This window comes from Arachis duranensis, chromosome 5 (genome assembly GCF_000817695.3).
Source record: "Arachis duranensis cultivar V14167 chromosome 5, aradu.V14167.gnm2.J7QH, whole genome shotgun sequence".
Lineage (NCBI taxonomy): Eukaryota > Viridiplantae > Streptophyta > Magnoliopsida > Fabales > Fabaceae > Arachis > Arachis duranensis.
In genome coordinates this window covers 87,702,429-87,722,952 of record NC_029776.3, presented here as the reverse complement: position 1 = coordinate 87,722,952, position 20,524 = coordinate 87,702,429, and the positions used below count along the sequence as shown (strand labels likewise).

The 20,524-nt window shown below is 29.5% G+C and overlaps 1 protein-coding gene across 1 annotated transcript; it reads right to left on the bottom strand.

Annotated features, from left to right (window-relative positions):
* Positions 1-1,320: 1,320 nt before the first annotated feature.
* Positions 1,321-4,187, bottom strand: LOC107490335 (profilin-2). Its single transcript, XM_016111116.3, has 3 exons — positions 3,933-4,187; positions 3,104-3,241; positions 1,321-1,716 (listed from the first exon to the last, which is right to left on the bottom strand). The coding sequence occupies exons 1-3, from the start codon at positions 4,059-4,061 to the stop codon at positions 1,582-1,584; spliced, it is 402 nt and encodes a 133-aa protein (XP_015966602.1). The 5' UTR covers positions 4,062-4,187; the 3' UTR covers positions 1,321-1,581.
* Positions 4,188-20,524: the final 16,337 nt, after the last annotated feature.

The following is a 20,524-nucleotide window of genomic DNA, read 5'->3' as shown; positions in this document are numbered from 1 at the left end:
CATTTTTTTGCATAGAAAGGGAAATGATACTCTTGTTGGTCGAAAAATATTTCGATTGGAACGAATGAGATCGAAATATTTGAAAGTGCACGTGGTATAAGTTGAGCGTTATTCAATACAACTTCGATTTCGAACACGTTATTAAATTGAGTGGAATATTTGAAGAAAAAATTAAAAAAATGTTCGAAGTAAGTGAATCCAACGATTATATAAGTGGAGGAGTTGAGGGTTTCTACCACATAAAGAATTAATGGATAAAGTTTTATTGGTAAATGAGTGGAAACGGTTACCAGAAAGTACGTGCGCAAGACAGTATTGTGTAATTAATGATCGGTTACAAAAAAAAAAGTATAAATATTAAAAAATTTTAAGAAATAAAGGTTGAAACTTTAACTTAGAAAACACTCAAACACATTTATATTTCCAACGATTTTCTGAGTCTGCGATCGAGTCTCTTTTTTGCAGGTTCCTTCCATATTTTTACATTCTCAGTTTATCTTTATGTAAACTTTACTTTTCAAGTAAATTTATCTTTCAGGCATTTTTAAATTTCAATATCCAATTTATATTTCACACCTTTAAGTTTTATGTCAAAGTCCCTTTGATCCAGTCGAGGATATTTTATTGCTTTCTTTAAATTTTAACGCAATCTTTTTTGTTTTCAGTCAATTTATTTTTTCGAAAGCTTTCTTCTTTATTTCTTTTATTATTTTACAAATTTTAATTTATCTTTCATATCGATACCCGTCTAATCGAAGACACTTTGATACACTTATAGAAAATTGGTACATACAAAAGAGGAGTAAATTTTGCTCTCAAACTATTAGAATCAAACCAATATCGATTTGTTAAAAATCGACAAAAATACATAAAAATAACGGATGATCTTGTTATAAAGTGCACCCTCTGCCCTCTAGGATTGAGGAAGTGCAAGTTTAGGGTTTATTTAGATAAGTATATATTGTCGAATTAGACCAAAACACTATATTGTCTTGTTCAGTGTTCACTACTATAAATTTTAATTTTATAGTCTAACACCTTAATTATTGATTATGCATTTTTATATAATGATTTTCATTCCACGGTTCTAAAAGGTTTGTACATTCTAATTCTTCGGTGGAAAATTAACAGGTTGAAAACCTTTTTTGCTCGAAATACAACATTTCTAATTCAAAATAATGGAGAAAAAAAAAAAAAGATCCCAATTCAGTAATTCAGACAAAAGATTTCATGTAATCACTGCATTAATATGTGGATTTCAAAGTTCAATCTTTCCAACTTCAGGATGTTGCAAAATTAAGTCCTGCTTAGGACGCAAATCATGATTATCATACATTATTGGAATAAATCCTCTCATGTAGTGCTCATAACAGTACAGGATATGGATAAAAAAGAAGAAACTAGAGTAACGAAATTTAAACAACCAACAAGAAATAAACTGTTTAATCCTCAAATGGTTATTGTCTGCGACAACACCCAATTTAGGGTTGAAATGTAGAAGTGCAGACCAAAACTGAATATAATAAAAAGCATATAATACCCAAACAAAAATTGTTCAAATCTTCAAAGATCCAGGTTCATCTACAGACCCTGATCAACGAGGTAATCTCCCAACCTCTCAACAACCATGTTGCATTGTCCAGGAGTAACTGGTTCCTCATAGACGCCGAAAACTAGAGCTTGCCCGGTTTTCTTTATGGTGATGCCTCCAGATCCCTACCCAAAAAAGTCAGTAATCACGGCAAATTAATAAAGGAAACTTAATCATGTAGATTAAATACAAAGTGTTCAGGCAGAATATAGAAAAGATCCCCTCTACTTTTTTACAACAGAAACTTAACTCTGAAATATTGGAAATGATAAATCAAACCATATTATGCACTATAGTCTATAGATTGAGTGTACACTAGAATGTAGCACACAATCTTGAATCCACTTACCACTAGATGCACTTTTAATATACAAATACAACATTACTCAGTTAATAATGCCTAGTTATTACTAAAATAATAACTATTATGTTGTCCATCTGCAACTCTGTCTTTTTCCTATCATTTTCAAGAGAGAAGAAGAAAGAAAAGCTATACGACGTACATGAGAAAGATGCTGAAACAGGAATCATCCACGGATGCAACTGTCTAATAAATAACAAAAGACGTGGGGGGGTATCACTACTTCTGTGTTAAAGTTGCTTTGGATTTGAATAATGTCTTTTCCCTTGAAAACAAAGACATTGTCGAGGGAAAGAAGATTTTTTTCCAACCTGCCCTATCATAAATAAATGTGCAAGGGTTCACTGGTCATGCACATGCACAATAGTAAATTTGTTTCTTTCTCTTCGAGCAATATTCTTATGCTCTTCAAAAGAAAAGAGATGGTTCATCAAATTCACAACCTAAAACTGATGAGAGGTTACCGGCTGTATTTGATAACACTAAAGATAGAAGCAGACATTGAGCTAGTTTGTCTTTATTTAACCTTGTATTGTCATGAGTACTTTTGATAGAAGTAACAATACCTCTACTTTGTTAAAACTTAAAAGTGCATTGAGAACCATATTCTATTTTGTACTTTCTGGTGTGAAAGGGTTGTAAACCATCAAGACAGTACTTTACATCTTTTGTTGTCGTTCACAAGTAAATAATACTTCTTGTAAAATGAACTCAACTTTAAAGTAAAATCTTGATTAAGGAGGACATTAGAATCAAACCATAAACAGATTATTGAGGAGAAAATGCATCCTTATTTTAGAGATAAAATCAATGTATCACAAGTTTGCAAATTCTACTTAGTGCTTCGGAGGAAATAAAGGAGAAAACAAACGGTCATTTACTTTCGTGACATCACAAAAAAGCAAAACTCTCAACCGCAATTATCAGGCTTTAAAACATTAAACACATAAACTTGGTTCTTAAGAATGCAGCTAACTATACTGCTTTACTGATTCATATAATTTCCCCAACCGGATTACCTTTAGAGAACAAAATAAGTTGGATTATGCGAATAAAGAACGGTGAGTTCTACTGTAAATAAGTAACAAGTATACAAGCATCATCATAAGTATGTTGATAACACAGCTTGCATTGTGATATAACAAAATTACCTTCTTCCCACGGATGACAGCTCCAGGCTCTCCCTGAATTACCATGTATTTTACGCCCGCAATGTGCAAACCAGTAGGAGCAAGATGACCGGGCTCATCAAAATCCTTCATGATATCAGTAACCTCCTGAGGCTTAATCTGAAAGCAAGTATTAAATTGTAAGCATATCAGTAACATGAAAAACATGTCTCACCTATTACGACACCAAATATAGTAGCATCACTCGCATATCTATATCTATGTTTAATACATTTCAGCAAAATTATTTTATCATAATCATCAGTTGCAAGAATCTTCATCGTCCTCGAATCAACATACATTTCACAAATAGCACGAACAGAAAACTTAGTTGTCCGCATTGTGTGACGGAATCACCACTTTTTAGGCATTGGTGCGTCAACAAATCATTTCACAAATGAGTATAGCTCAGCATTTTCTTCGGACTATCGCTATGCAATGTAACAAAGCACGAACACAATGGCAAATGCAATTAGGAAAATTAAAACAATGAATCAAAGATCAAAATCCAGATCGAATTGAATGAAAAAGCGATTTCTATGGATGAGCCACGTGGCGTAACGGAAGATCGATGGATCCCGCGCAACGTAACCGCATTGCAACGATGGATCGGAGGATTCTGGATCGACGCGATCGGATCTGCAGAAGCTCGAAGACGAAGCGGAAAAAAAAACGCAAACATAAAGGCAATAATTGCATGCATGCATGCAAGCTCGTATTGTATCTACGATAATTTGATTCAGATTCAGAATTCAGATTGAGATCGAAACGTAATCGAAATCGGAGTGATATGGAAGGTAGGTATAAATACCTGAGGGAAGGAAGAGCTTTGAGCCCAGATGGAGCCGTCGTGGCCGATGATGGCGGCGGCGGTGAGATGTTGGCCGGAGCCGTCAATGTCGCACATCAAGTGCTCATCCACGTAAGTTTGCCACGACATTTTCTTCTTCTACTTTTTGTTTTCCCTCTCTTGCTTTGGTTGGCTTATGGTGTTGTGTGTGTGAGAGAGAGTGTGATGTAGCGGAAAATGAAGGAAAGTGTTGTTTTTTAAAAAATATATATAAAGAAAGAGTTGAAGAAGGGTTTGGATTGAATTGAGAGGGTGTGAAGTGATTGTGATGATGAGCGTAAGTTTTGGTTCCATTAATTCCTGCCATTCAAGTTTCAACCATCCTTCCCTTCATTTTAGGCACCCCTAATCTACTCTTCCTTTCCTCTATTCTCCATGTGCTCTAATTCCATCCACATTTTATTTTTAATACCTCTTGTTTTTTCTTTATCTTCTATTCACATATTTATTATTTTCTCGTCAATTTTTCATTCTAATTTATACATATATGTTATGTACACATGTGCCACCTACAACAAAAATGTTACAATACTGCCAAGTGCCAAGTATTTGTAGTCACTGATAACCGGGGATTTGAGACATTTATAGAAGAGGAGTGCTAGAGGTATCAAATTTTGTGATTTGTAACCATCAATTAATTATTATTGATGTTTTTAATAGTATAGAATTATTTTTTTTTTTTTGCTGGTTAACTGCGGGCTAGATTTTAATAAAAGTGATGGTCTTTTAAACTTTCTCTTTATAGAATATCATAATTTCAATTAGAATTCCACTAAGGAGTTAATGGAATATTTGTACAATTTGTATAATGAGTTATTTATTTGGTCCAATATGAATTAAAAAATGAACATATAGAGTAAAATACTACTAACTTTTTAAATACCATACACCCATATTATCCAGAATAACCATCAGAATACTAGGATAATAAATATCCGATATCCTACTAAATCAAACATCTCTATACTCTCATTGTATACATTGTACATACTTCAATCACTCCATAACCATTAAGACGAAGAGTCGCTCTCCGGTACAGATTTAAATCTGTACAGATATACAGATATTTCTTTTGGTTAAATTGCTTTATGACACGTGGTTTTTTGTCTCTTATGAGAGAGCAGCTTGATGGATCATATTCAGCTTGAGAGAACCACACAAACAGATGAGCCACTAGTAAATTTTGAATCACCATTAATGAACTTTTTTTAATCTTTGGTGAATGCTGTAGTTTTTGAAGCTTTTTATTATATTTATTGTTATTAGTATATGAAAACTGTTCTGTAAAGGTTATTAGTTTACTATAATAGTATTAGATGAAAATTAATATTAAACCAAAAAGGAAAAAAAACTTAATATTAAACTTAAGAAGAGCCAATGAGTTATAGCTTAGATGGCATAATCTCCTTATACTCAATTAAGAGGTTGTGAGTTTGAGACTTCTATCTTTGATAAAAAAAAAAAAAAGAGCCAAAGTATGTGATTCTATTCTTCAACCACATTTTTATTATTTTTAATCTTGAGAAATTAGTTTTACATTTTTATTTTTATAATTATAAATTTGGTAAAATAATTAAAAAGATTAGAATAAAATTTTATTTCAAAACATAAATAAAAATTTTAGAATCTATTTAACAGTTACAATGTATAAAATAAATAAATTTCAATTACATAAATATGATAAAAAAAATCATGTTATTATAGATGATAGAAAATTCTTAAACTCTAAAGTATTTACTGTTATATAGGAATACTCTAATTAAAATTTTAAATAAGTAAGCGGTATACTAAAGATAAAAAAATTTTAACCCGTTATAATTTGAATTTGTTGTGTATTGTTGTGATGCTAAAGTTATTATGTAACTGATAGTTAGTATTTATTCGGATTGATTTTTTTTAGTGAAAAAGTATTTTTTTTAAATAAAGTATTTTTATAAAATTTTAAATATGTTTGGATATTTAAAAAAATTATTTTTATCAAAAAATCAATAATTTAATTTTTTAAGTCAATAATATTTAATTTTTTTAAAAATCTATCCTGATGTGCAATCGTTTGTTTCTGATTATCAAAAAAAAATTACATTTTCCAAAAACTAAGATGACCCTCATATTTTTGTTTAATAAAATTAAGTTCTTAGATAAAAAAAATTAGTAAAAGTTGTTTTTAGCATAGTTATTAAATTCAGTTTGATTTTGTTAGTCGAATTGGTAAATCCAATTTGACTTAGTTGATTGAATTAAAAATTTGGTCATCAATCCGTATTGGGTCATTAAAAATAAAGATCCCATTAGGGAGATAATGGACTATTGAGTTATAAAATGAACATCTTCCACTAATTTTGGGGTTCACTAAGGATCGAATTCTTGATCTTTCAAATCTAACGCTCTAATACCATGTCATGATACCGCTCATCCCAAAAGCTTCGACTGATGGGAATAGGTAACACTAATGATTATATCTCAATACTCCCTAAACCTCCATTGTACACATTTAGGGGTAGAAAAAGACCAGCCGGCCTGTCAGTGGCCTGTAGCCTGACCTGTGTTTGGCCTGACCTGGCTTGGCCTGGCCTATTATAAAATAGGCACAGACTCAGACTCTCATAAAAGACTTATTATGTTAGTAGGCCAGGCCCAAGCTCACTAATTAACCTTATAGGCCTGTCAGGCCTGCCTGGCCTGTTAATACATAATTACATATATAAATAATTTTTTTATTATTAAAAAAGTTATGAGATATTTTAAATTTATTATATTTAATCAATGTATAAAATAAATAAATTTCAATTACATAAATATGATAAAAAAAATCATGTTATTATAGATGATAGAAAATTCTTAAACTCTAAAGTATTTACTGTTATATAGGAATACTCTAATTAAAATTTTAAATAAGTAAGCGGTATACTAAAGATAAAAAAATTTTAACCCGTTATAATTTGAATTTGTTGTGTATTGTTGTGATGCGAAAGTTATTATGTAACTGATAGTTAGTATTTATTCGGATTGATTTTTTTTAGTGAAAAAGTATTTTTTTAAATAAAGTATTTTCATAAAAATTTAAATATGTTTACACATTAAAAAAAAGTATTTTTGTTAAAAAATTATTACTTTAATTTTTTAAGTCAATAATATTTTTCTTTTTAAAAAAAGTAAAAGCAAAAACTTTTTTAATATTTAATTTTAAAAAAAAAATCCATCCTAATGTGCAATCGTTTTTTTCTGTTTATCAAAAAGAAAAAAAAGTTACATTTTCAAAAAACCAAAGATGACCGTCATATTTTTTGTTTAATGAAATTAAGTTCTTAGATAAAAAAATTAGTAAAAGTTGTTTTTAGCATAGTTATTAAATTCAGTTTGATCTTGTTAGTGGGATTCACCAAGGATCGAACTCTTGACCTTTCAAATATAGCGCTCTAATACCATGTCATGATACCGCTCATCCTAAAAGCTTCGACTGATGGGAATAGGTAACACTAATGATTATATCTCAATACTCCCTAAACCTCCATTGTACACATTTAGGGATAAAAAAAGACCAGCCAGCCTGTCAGTGGCCTGTAGCCTGACCTGTGTTTGGCCTGACCTGGCCTGGCCTATTATAAAATAGGCTCAGACTCTCATAAAAGACTTATTATGTTAGTAGGCCAAGCCCCAGGCTCACTAATTAACCTTATAGGCCTGTCAGGCCTACCTGGCTGTTAATACATAATTACATATATAAATAATTTTTTTATTATTAAAAAAGTTATGAGATATTTTAAATTTATTATATTTAATTATAAATAGTTTCGTATATTTTAAAATATCAGTGAGGCTCTAATACTTTTACACATTCAATTATTATTAAATAAGCAGTTTAATAACTTAAAAAACTAATTTTATGTCAACTTGACAATGAACATATAGTGTTTTTGTCAAAAAACGAGTCTTTAATTTATAGTTAGAAACAATCTTCTATCATTAATAAGTGAAATAAATATATTTATAATAAATTAGTCATAATATCCAAATTTATTTATAACTGTATATTATTGTTGATAAAATTTAAGAGAAAATTTTACTCTTCTTTTCTAAAAGATACTAAAATGATATTTTTTCTCTTTACTATTTATAAAATGTATATTTTTCTTTTTCATAACTTTTAAGAAGACTCATCTTTAATCCATTTTAAATTGTTTGTGTTAATTATTGACACAGTATCTAAATTGTGCATATTACTAGTATGTAGTATTTATTAATTAAATAAAATCAATAACAAAGTATAGTATTGATTCAAAATGAGTTTATTCAAAATGAGTTTATGATCTTCATATTTAATTTTTTATATTTTAAAGTAACTATTTTCAAGATTAAAGTTTTTTAATTGTAATAGAGATTAGAATTTTGAATTTGATTTAAATTTTAATTTTTTTAATTAATTTACATATGACTAAAAATTCTTATAAGGGAGTTAAATTGTGTTTTTTGTCTAAAAATTAAAGACAATGTACATTATAAATACATAACTCTCCAATTTTTTGTTCCAATTTTTTTCACTCATGTAATTATTTTCCTTAATTACAAATTAAAAAAAAACTAAGTCAATTTCACCACAATCAAACCCAAGGACCATTTATATATAAACATTGCATAATTAGACTCTTCTTATAAAATTTTTCTTTGTATGTATTTTTTTAGTTATTTTAATTCATATATCAAGTATATAAATTAAATATTATTAGAATTTAGAAGTATTTAACAGATTAATAGAAAAAATAGTTAAATAAATATGTAAATAATTGAAAACATAATGCCAATTTTTATATATACTTCATAATTGAATAAATAAAATGTTATTATTATTATTATTATTAACAATTTTAAGTATTATATATATATTTGAATAATATATATGACATATTATAAATATATGAATAAATAAATTTGCAAGTAATTAAAAGGAATAGAGAATTATGGATAGAAAAATGGTAAGTTGAATTAGAATATGAGCAATGCTATATAGCCGCTAGTAAATATTATTATTTTTTGTTAATAATAATTTATATCTATATTTACAGACGTTTTGTAAACAAAAGTATATAATTTATATTTATATTTACTAGAGTTTTATACACATAAATTAATACAGTTTGTACCTACTATATTTTTTAAAATTTATATACATAAATTAATAAAATTTATTTGTTAAAAATAATTTAATATTTATGCTGGCTAAATAATGACCAAAACTACTAAAAGTTGTTAATTCTCAAACATTCTCATAAAATATTAGTTTACAAATGAATTAAAGAAAGTAATATAATTCTTTTTTTATTTTTGGATTATACAAAAAAAAGCTCTCTTTGATATATATTATATAGAATTAATTATCAATTTTCTCTATTAATTAAAAAGCACATATACCATAATTTTTGTAAAAAATAATTATATCAATTAAAATTAAATTTATATTTTAGCTAATTAATAATTTTTTATCTTAGCTAATTAATCTTATTATTGGTATTAAAAGTTTAAAATTCTTTTTTTATTTTTCTTGCCGGAGCTATTAAGGAGAAAAAAAAATCAAGAGAGCCAAGGACCAATTTATATATATATAAAAAAAAAAAGTCCAATGCAACATAAATGACTTCTCCTTTATTGTACCTAACCAAGTCAAGCCAAGCCAAGCCACTAAATTTCTAAGTCATCGCAGCTGGTCAAATTGCTTCCTCAACGTAAAGACACGCAGCTGCTGGTCAAATTGCTTCCTCAACGTAAAGACAAAATAATACACATGTTGCAAAAAGAATTATGTTATGGGAATATCTGTAAACTTAAAATCTGTACACTATAACTCACCTAAGAGGAAATGTTTCATTAATATTATATGTATCACTTTTACATATGTAATTTGTAAATATTTTTTATTTTTAATATTGAAAGTGATTGATAAAAAATAAAAATAAAAAATAAAAAAATTTGTCTTTAATAAATAATATTTGTATAACTTTTTCTGTACATCTCTTTTGTATATTTTTTTATAGTATAAGAGACAAATCTTTTATTTTTTATTTTCTCAGTTCATATCAATCAATTTTAATACCAAAATATAAGATATAGAAAATAGATGTATACAAAAATAATAATATAACATTTCTTGTTTTTTTTATACCATAAAAGATTGTAAAGCATCACTCATTGAAATATTTTACTCTCTCAATAAGTGAATATATATCATGTATCGTATAATTCTAAATTTCTAACTTCTAACCATGTACATATTTTTTTTCTGTTTTCCTTTTTTTTTTTGGTAATATTTCTGTTTTCCTTTTATTTAGGGTCTGACTGAGTTAAGCCCAAATTATTATATGGACTACCTGCTACTATTTTTCATAAGTCCTTTAGCTATTTGTGCCTTTAACTGGATACACATCTTACGGATTTTTTCTCTTGCACAACACAATAAGGGTACCAAAACTGCATTGCAATATGAAAAAAAAATCTCTCTACACAAAACGAAAAAAAGTTCTAGCAGTTACAGAAGGTTTATTTAGTGGCTGAGTTTGAGTATCCTTCCATTTCACATCATGATCGGAGTTTTGGAAACATACATTTTGAAAATAGTAATAAGCTAATAGCTCATTATGCATGGTGGATATATATGGAGGGTAATTTACGAACGAATGTTAATTAAGAAAGCAAGAAAACTTAGATGATGAATTTGTTAGCGTGTTTTGTTGCAATGGATTCAGTGCCAAACTTGGTGTTAATGGGGATAATTAATAATGGTCATCGATTAAAATAATCATGATGATCATGCAAAGCAAAGCAAAAGTGCAAAACCATTGAGGGTCCACATAAAGGGAGGTGTGTTGTGGGACCACCATAGTCAAATCAACACAATCCTGATTCTTAAGGCTTGACCAATGACCAGCAAGGACCACCTTGCTCATTACATACAACCTAAGAGCGAAACAAAATAGACTAGAAGTTAAATTTCTTTATGAAACAAAATTATAAAGGAAGAAAATAGAGTAGTATTTTATTTCTTTTATTTGTTTGTAGTGGTGCTAAAAAAAGTTGATATTAGTAATAAAAATCAACTCCATCTTTTATGTCTATAAAAAAATTATTATATAATATTGAATAGTAATTTAACTTTTCTTGATAATACAAAAAGGAAATAACAAAATTAAAGAGATCAAGTTATGATTGCACAAGAAGAGTATTAGTGGCAATAAAAAAAGGAATTTTTTTAAATAAATAAAAAATATTTTATTTACTAAAATATATAATTTGTAGCATTTTTATAAAAATTTATCGTATCTTTTATCTTATGTATACTATAAACGAAATAAAGAACCGATACAGAGAAGTATATATTTTGTTTACACTGTAAATAATAAACAAGATACGTGTAGAGATATGACGTTTATAGTGTAAATGAAATACGTTACGACAAAATTTCAATAACTATAAAAGGATATACAATCCTTTGGTTTCTCCACAAACATTTCACTTCTTCTTCTCTTGCATTTTTTTTCCGAAAAATAAGTCAAAATATCTAGTAGTAATGGATATGTGGTTGTAAGTGTGTATTCAAATTGCCATATGAGAAACAGTGACACTGGAGTGATATTTGAGTGTGATAATTCCATTCTATTGTGAACCCGGCGAATAAATTCTTTGTCAATTAAAGAGTCTGATATTGAGTAACATTGGTGAATAATAAAACTACAACAGTTTAAACTGATTCCTATCCAGTTAAGGTTTTAAACTGTTACGTCATGAAAGAGAATGGTTCTAAACTGTTGCCTATCCATCAACGGTTCTAAACCGTTCTTTAAAAATTGTTATCAAAACCGTTGTCTATGATAGTAACTATGGCAACAGTTTTTTGTTGCCGTTGTCTTAGATAAAAAACCGTTGTCCTAGTCAGTTGGAAACCTCCAGTTGATGGGTGCATAAAGCTAAATATTGACGGCTCAGTCATCCAACCTGCTAGTTCTGGAACTTGCAACGGCCTCCTTCGTAATAGAGATGGTAACCTCGTGGCGGGCTTCATGATGAAGATAAGAAGAGTAACCATAATGTCTGCAGAAATTTGGGCCATCTACACCGGGATGAAACTAGCAGTGGAGCTAGGAATCAACAGATTACAGATAGAGACTAATTCTTCCTCTACGTTAAAACTAATTGACGAGTTATCTAGTAGCCACCACCATACGCTTTCTCTGATTAGGGCCATTGAGGATCTCCGCAGCAAAATGAGACATGTGTCTTTTAAGCGCGTATTTCACAAAACTAATTTTTGTGCAGATGCACTGGCAAAGCAAGCTTAGTCAATCTCGACTGGTCTTCTCTGTTTTGTAGCTCTACTCCCTTTCCTGATGCTTATCCTAGCTGATGACAGAGGTAGAAGGAAGAGTGTGAGAGTGTTGCCAGCATAATTGGATTTTCTTTTGGGCCTTGGCCCTCCTGTTAATTAAAAAAATGTTGCCTATGAGTATTGGTAACGGCCGTATATACCGTAGGTAAAAAACCGTTGCCAAAGCATTGTCTAAGGTTTTATGAACGGTTTTTTTATCTATGAGAACGGTTTTTAATCATTGCGAAATTTCTTATTTGTTGTAGTGGTGGTAGCAGGAGGAAAGAGATCGGAAGGGTGGGGTAAAGGTTACTAGCACCGATGAAAAATAAAGTTTCTCGGTTTCGTCTGTTTTAACTCCATAACAACAAGCATGTGTACCTCATATTTGACATCCATAAAAGAATCATGGCGAAATAAGTGATGGAGCTTTCTATGGAGGTCGGTGATATTGGTGGTGGTAGATCTGGCCACTCAAATTTTGTGCAGGATAACCCACCTCTCGCACCACCACCAATTTTGTTTTTATTTAATAAACATCGAGTTAATATATTAATTTAAATAAATACACTTACTTAACTAATTAATAACTAAATTAATAAATATCTACTTAATAAATTAACTTAAATAAAAACAAAATTAAATTAATATTTACCAAATAAATTAATTTCTCTAATACCTAAAATAAAACTCTACTAATTAACCTTTGTTAACAATGTATTCATCCACCTAACATATATTTTATACTAATTATATAAAGGTACCCTAATTATGGCTACACAAACATGCTCTAACATAAAACATAAAAAAAAGACTAACCTCAAAATCAGTTGCCCCAATGATGTGCCATATCGCGTTCAGTCGGTTAATGTCCGCATCACGTGCATCTGCGAGCGTCATAATAGCTGAGTAATTCGATAATATGATTAAAAAAGAATATTAGTTGGAGAAAACTTGAAGAAATGGATGAAATTACTTCCCAAAGAGCACTGTAAACGAATTCTATATAGGCCGCACCATCTCTTATCTCGTTTATAGTGTAAACAAAATAAGAATACACATATCTCATTTACATTGTAAACGAGATAAGAGCATTACATATTACGTGTACAAACGTAATACGGTCACATAGTTTTGTGCCTTATCTCCTTTACACTGTAAACGAGATAAAGGATGCGATGAATTTTCAAAAAAAAAATGCTATAAATTGTATATTCTGATAAGTATAATATTTTTTATTTATTTTAAAAAAATTCCTAAAAAAAGTGTTGTGTCTCACTTTCTTCTTATTTCCTACTTTTTTCATCCATATTTTTCTTCCCAACCTATGAAGTACGGACACTTTGTTTAGTTGCCGTGTCGGCGTGTCGAGCACATTTCGAACACGACACACAAAGACACTCGTTCAACATGAGTGTCTCCTGTATCCAAACATGTCCTGTCCAAAAAAACCAAAAAAACTGCCCGGACACGGCCCAATAGTGATTTGAAAATTTCACTTCAGTTTACTTTTACAAAAGATGCATTGTAAAAGGTAAAAACCCCAACTTTTCACCTCCATCCCAGACCCTTCTCGCTCCACATCCATTGACCATATCTTCATTGCCGGTCTGCCGCCACCTCCAGTCATCGCCACCACCTCCGATCGTCACCGTCGTGGGTGTTCGTTATCCCTCTCCACACTCACTCACTCTCAATCTCAACATCTCCTCTTCACTGTTGCCATTTCCGCGGTGCTTGCTGTTGGTGCCCGCTGCCATTTGTCACCTCTCTGGTCGCCACTTTCGCCGTGCTCGTTGTCACTGCTCCTGTGCTCGCTGCTGTGTTTGTCACTTTTCCAGTCACTACTGCCATTCTTGTCGTCGTTGCTCCAGTTCTCGATGTCGTGTTCATTGCCTCTCCAGTCGCCACTTTCGCCATGATCATCGTTGCTGCTCCTGTGCTCCTTCGCCATGCTCTTATGCGTCCTCCATTTTAAGTAAGGGAGAATGTTTGCTTTTTCATCGATCAATTTTTAGTTCTGTATTTTTATTTTGTTCTGGCCTTTGTACTTTTCTTTAGTTCTAATTTATTTTGTCATTTTTATGCTTCTATTTGGTTATAAACTTCTATTTTATTCTGCCATCTTCTTGGTTTTATTTTATTTTGTACTTCTGGAATTAAGTTTTGTTAATTTGTTATTTAGCATATATAATAAGAAACTATTTATTCCACTGAACTTTTCTTTCATATCACATATCAGAGACATGTTTATATTTGGAAATTGATAGTATATTAATTTTATATAACAATTTATATTTGGTAGTATGCTAGTATTATATAACAATTTTCTTTGGTTTTGTTTTGTTTCTATGTTTTTTTTGTTCTAATTTGCTAAAAAATTAAATTTTGAAAAAATAATTTTAATTTTTAAATTATTGTAAAATTGTGAGAGATGAGTTCAGAGAGTGTTTAAAACAATTTTGAAAAAAGTATTGATAAACTTTTATGAAAATTTGTAACAAAAAAAGATAAAATTAAAGGTGGTGAAAATCTTGAATTTCAATATAAATTTTCCAAGATTTTATTCAGTGATTTTTATACTAGAGTCATCATCCTTCTACAATGTTGTGCACTCAATATTAATTTAAAGATGGACAAAAAATAACATACCTCTTCATTGTTTAACATATTCATTGAATTCAAGGTAACTCTTTACATTTATAGTTTATAACTTTTATTTATAGGTGAAAATAATTGAATTATTACTAATTTCTGTTTAACCACTACTTATATAGGTATTATAGCCACCAATGGTTGAGAGAAGATCCTATACGAGTATCTTCTCATCAAGATATTGAGATCACTAATGAGAGAGTTAAATGTTTGAAGAGGTATTTTTCCTGATGAAGAAGAGAGAAGAAAAGTAAACATTGAATTTGCAAGCTTTTTTTATGGTAGAGGTGTTTTTTATGATTATGACTCCTTGAATGATAGAGGCATAGTCGATGTAAAATTTTGGTGGTAAAGCAAAACTTCTTCAACCAATTTCTCTTAGACTACTAGGGCAACCATCTTCATCTTATTGTTGTGAAAGGAATTAGAGCAATTATTCTTTTATCCATTCACTAAAAAGAAACAAGTTGAAGCCTAAACGTGTAGAAAAGTTAGTATTTGTCCACACTAATCTTCATTTTCTTTTAAGAAAAAATCCACAATACAATAAGGGAGCAACATGTCAAGCAGAAGATGATTGATGGACTGCCCAAGTGCCCATGGAAGTAGGGGATGGAAGATCCACCAGATTTTGGGAGGATACTTGGTTAGCTTAAAGACTCCTTTCCAAGACTATTCTTGATTTCAAACCAAAGAGGATCAGTAATTGGGGATTGTGGGTTTTGGGATGGGATAGAGTGGCTTTGGCACTTCCAGTGGAGAAGAGAGCTAAGACAATGGGAGATAGATACACTGAACCAACTGCTTAATGTCTTGCAATCTGTTAGATTGATAGCAGATGTACAAGACAGAGTGGTGTGGAAATTTTATGAGGAAGGCGTCTATTCAACTAATTCATTTGTTCAGGTTTTGCAGGAAGAGACTTTGGATGAGGAGCTTCTGCGATTCAAGTTCACCAAGGAGGTATGGAAAGGTCTAGTTCCGCCTCGTGTAGAGCTGTTTGCGTGGTTTGCTTTGGTAGGCCGGGTCAACACAAAGGACAGACTAAGTAGACTGGGAATCCTACAACAGAATGATGTGATGTGCATGCTGTGCAAGAAAGATGTTGAAAATATACAATATTTATTTGTTACATATGAGTACTCTTGGCAGGTGTGGTGTGCTTGGATCTCGGCGTTTGGACAGACATGGATTGTCCCTGGTACGTTGAAGGAGCACTTTGAAAGTTAGAGATCCGTGCCAATGAGAAAAGAGAGGTGCAAGAACTGGCTAGTTGGGTTCTTCTCAGTTATATGAATTATCTGGTTACGCAGGAACGATGCCATATTTTAGAGTAAGACAACATGGATTGGTGACTGTGTGGAGCAATCATTCTCATGTGCTAAGAAATGGTGTTGTAAATAACTCATGTTGTTGATGGTTATGCCGGAGATGACATAAGAGTTGTTATGTTTTTATCGTTCTTGTAACTGGCTACAATGCTCCACTTTAGTGTTGAGCTCTTACTTTCAAAAAAAAAAAAAACTCCACAATACAATAAAAGAGAAACTACGATGTGGGATATTGCTGGAGATGTTTTTTTATCAATTGATGAAGAAAATAGTATTCTTGAAGTTGCTCACATTTCTCTTGATGAAGATGAATCAGAGTTGAAAAGAATGACTTTTTCTAATGATAAAAATATCAACTATATATAATAGAAAAATAATATGACTTTAAATAATTTTATTTTTTGTGTATATGTGATGTATATCACTCTTACTAACTCTATTAAGATATATAAGTTTAGAATTTTTTCTTTTAAATACCTATATATTTTAAGAAAAAATGCATATTATATGGTTGTTTTTAAAAATACTTATTGGTTTAATACTAATAAATATATAATATTATTAATATACATGTGTTTCCGTGTCTGATAACTTTTTAAATTTTACGTATCACCGTGTTGCATGTCATATCGTATCCTGCATTTATATCTGTATCTGTATTTTATAATTTCCAACCAAACAGAGACAGATGAACAATCATCCTTCTAACTTATCCCTCCCACTTATTTCTCCTCCATTATTATTTCACTTGAAATAAGCAAGACCTTAATGCCCTGTTGTCACCAACTTCACCTTCATACTTTGTATTCTTGCATTAAAATAATAGTCACTCTTTTATAAACTTGAAAAATAACAAGTGAAAAATACTATTAAAGTTTACAATAAGTAGAATAGAGTTTGAATTTTATTCTAATTTTATTTATAGATTAATTTTTTTTAAATTTAACTCTATCTTACTTATAAATTAAAAATATTTTAATTCTAATTCTATTGTATCTTAAAGTTCTCAAGTCTATTCTACTTGTAGAAAAATTAAATTTTTTTTAAACAAATATAAAGTTCAATTATTTTATATTTTAAATATATTAATAAAAAAATAAAAAATAAAATTTACTTGTCACTCTTCTTTTAACTCCAAATTCTTGTGACATTTTACTTTAAATAATAAACGTACTAAATTAGTAATTTAAATTATTAGTTTAGTGGTTCGCACCCGACCTTACCCACAAACAAATTCACACTGCATCCTACTCTACCCAAATTGAGTCGGGTCAAGTAGACAACCCTGTCCAATCGAGTTGGGTATTCACGGGTAGAGTGCATGTTGCCATCTCTAAATACAATCTACAGATCATGCAATGTTTAAAAGTAGGGTTATCAAATGGGTTAGCCCAATTCGTTAAACACATTTTATTCGTGGGTTATAATTTTTCAATCCAAATAGTTTATGGCCAGCCTGATGAGTTAAATTGGCTAGCCTGATTATTTTTTATTTTATTTTTTTAAAAATATTTTGACAAAAATATATTATTTTTATGTCAAAAATCTTAAACAAATAGTATTTTTTTAGTTGATAGATTGAGTTTTTGAGTCGAATAAGGTGAAATATTGGCTAAAAATATTATTTTTATGAAAAATATAAAAAAAATTTAAACGGGTTGTCCGTTTAACCCCTTTAACCTACTATTATTTTTTGTTAATCGGACTCAACTAGTTTAATCCAAAATTTTAATGAACTTAATTTTAGAGACAAAACCTGTTTATTTAAATGGATAAATGAAATGTCTCGTTAAATTTAGCTTATTTTAACAGTCCTAATTAAAAATATGAAAATATATTGTTAAATTATTAAACTTAAAAAATTTGAATAATGACTAAAAATGATAGACCAAAAATAATAAATAACATTTCTTATAATGAATTAATATACCCATTACAAATCATTTTAAGTTCTTTTTATAAGAAATTAAGCTAACTAAGATCAAATTTAAAGGTCAGATTATCAAACACATCTTTAATTAAAAATGCTATTAGGAGAATTATAAGTTTTTTGTCTAAGTTTTTTTTATTATTATCCAACTCTACAATAAAATTTTAAAGAAGTCAAGAATTGAAGAGAACTCTAAAGAAAGCTAAATTTGTATATTTATTTAGAGGTAAATACTAATTTAGTATCTAAAAGATTCAGATGCTGATAAAATGTACTTAATTAATGTTATTAATAATGTGATCCATGAACAATTTTTAAATTTGACAAAAGCGACCATTCAATCGTTTAACTCCATTATCATTTACGGTAAACATTGAGTTGGCAAAAAAAATTTGATAAAATTCCTAATTTATCCCTCAATCACAAACTCTAATTCCATTCTCTCTCACCCCAACTTCCATTGTCACCAACCTCTCCCCCTATTTCAATTCTGTCATCACTCTAATTTTTTACCACATAACTTCATCATCATTATTTTATTCTTTACCAACAATAACAAAAATGAATTTTTTACAAACAAGAAACAAAAGAGACAAAAATTTTAGATTTGGCTACATTTTTCGAATCCAAACTCTTTGTAAAACAATTTTTTGCGAAATTTTTAGAGGTTTCACTGGCAAATCGAACCATGTGACGACGAAACTCGGAGAATTCTCCATCACCATCGCGATAATCGGAAGTAGCCGTGGATGCCACTGATGGCGAGGTTCTGAGCAGCGCCAAGAAAGGGTTGTAACTCCGTGCATCTCTTAGGGGTTTTCTTTGTTTCCGTCGCAACATGGTCTTTGAGATTGGGATCTGATATTTATGTTTTTCTTCTTTTTGTCTTCGTTGTGGTGGTGTATTTTTTCTCGTTAGTGGCGCTGTTTTCATTTTCCTTCTTCTTTTTTATTATTGTTGCTTTATTGTGTTTTGTTTTGATTGTCGTTGTTTCTATTTTTTTATAGTTACATCACGGCTGCTTTCATTTTTCTTCTTCCTCACCTACTTGTTTTTGGGATTTTTTTGTGATTATGGATAAAAAAATTTGGTTCATTCATAAATTTTGATTATCATTTAGTTGCTAAAGTTTTAATCTTTCTCCCAGAAAATAGATGAGTTTGGCTTGTTGATAGTGATGCGAGCATGTCGCAGGAGTTGATGATGATGATCTTCCATTTTTATTTGCGAAAAAAAAAGAAGAAAAATAAACAAAAAAGATGAGAAAAACAGAGAGAGAACCAAAGTAAATTAAAAATGTTATCAAACTTTTTTTCAATTCAGCATTTTTCGTTAATAAAAATGAAGTTAAACGATGGATGGTTACTTTTATCAAATTTAAAAATTGTTCAAAAATCATTTATTGATAACATCTATTAAATACTATTTTATCAACACTTAAATCTTTCGAATATCGAATTGATATTTACCTCATTTATTTATTCCAATGAAGCTAAGCATTGAAAAGGCTTGATACACCATGCATTCACATAATTAGGACTAGACAATGATTTGAATTGAAAACAAAAATTAAAGAAAATAGAAGAGCTATGTTATTGGACTACTCTAGCATCATTCATACACACAAGGTCAAATCTTTGTCCAATTTTGAGCGCCAGACAATATATAAATTTCATATTAGTTAAAAATAAAAGTGTGATAATCTTTATAAATATGAAACCATGCTTTGATGCTTAGTTGCTAAGTTAGTTTTTTAAATTGAATTAAACCCACTTAATCTTTTATAAAAACACCATTGAATTAAAACTATTATATATCATGTAGATTTTACATCATATAAAAATTTAAAGAAAAAAAATGTGTATCAAATTGGTTTGTGAAATAAAAATTAAAAAATAATATGTTTTCGATAAAAATTAAGAGTGTCACATATATACATAATACATTTATATATGTACAATAATATTATTTACTCATCTAATTTATTTCGTTTTTTAGCCCCAATAAATAAATATATAGATTCTAAATAACAAAGGAAAACCAACACAAAAAATATAAGAATTTAACACCATCATTTAGCACAAACTAAGAATATTTATGGCCGAATCGGACCAAATCCTAAAATATCACATAATCTATTTTGACCTGTCCTAAAAATGATACAAAATAAATTAGATTGATTTAATGTAAAATTAGTATATACAAAATTATAAAATTTATATATTAAAATAATAAAATTTTAATTTTAAAAACTAAATTTAAAAAAAATTATATTATAATTATATCA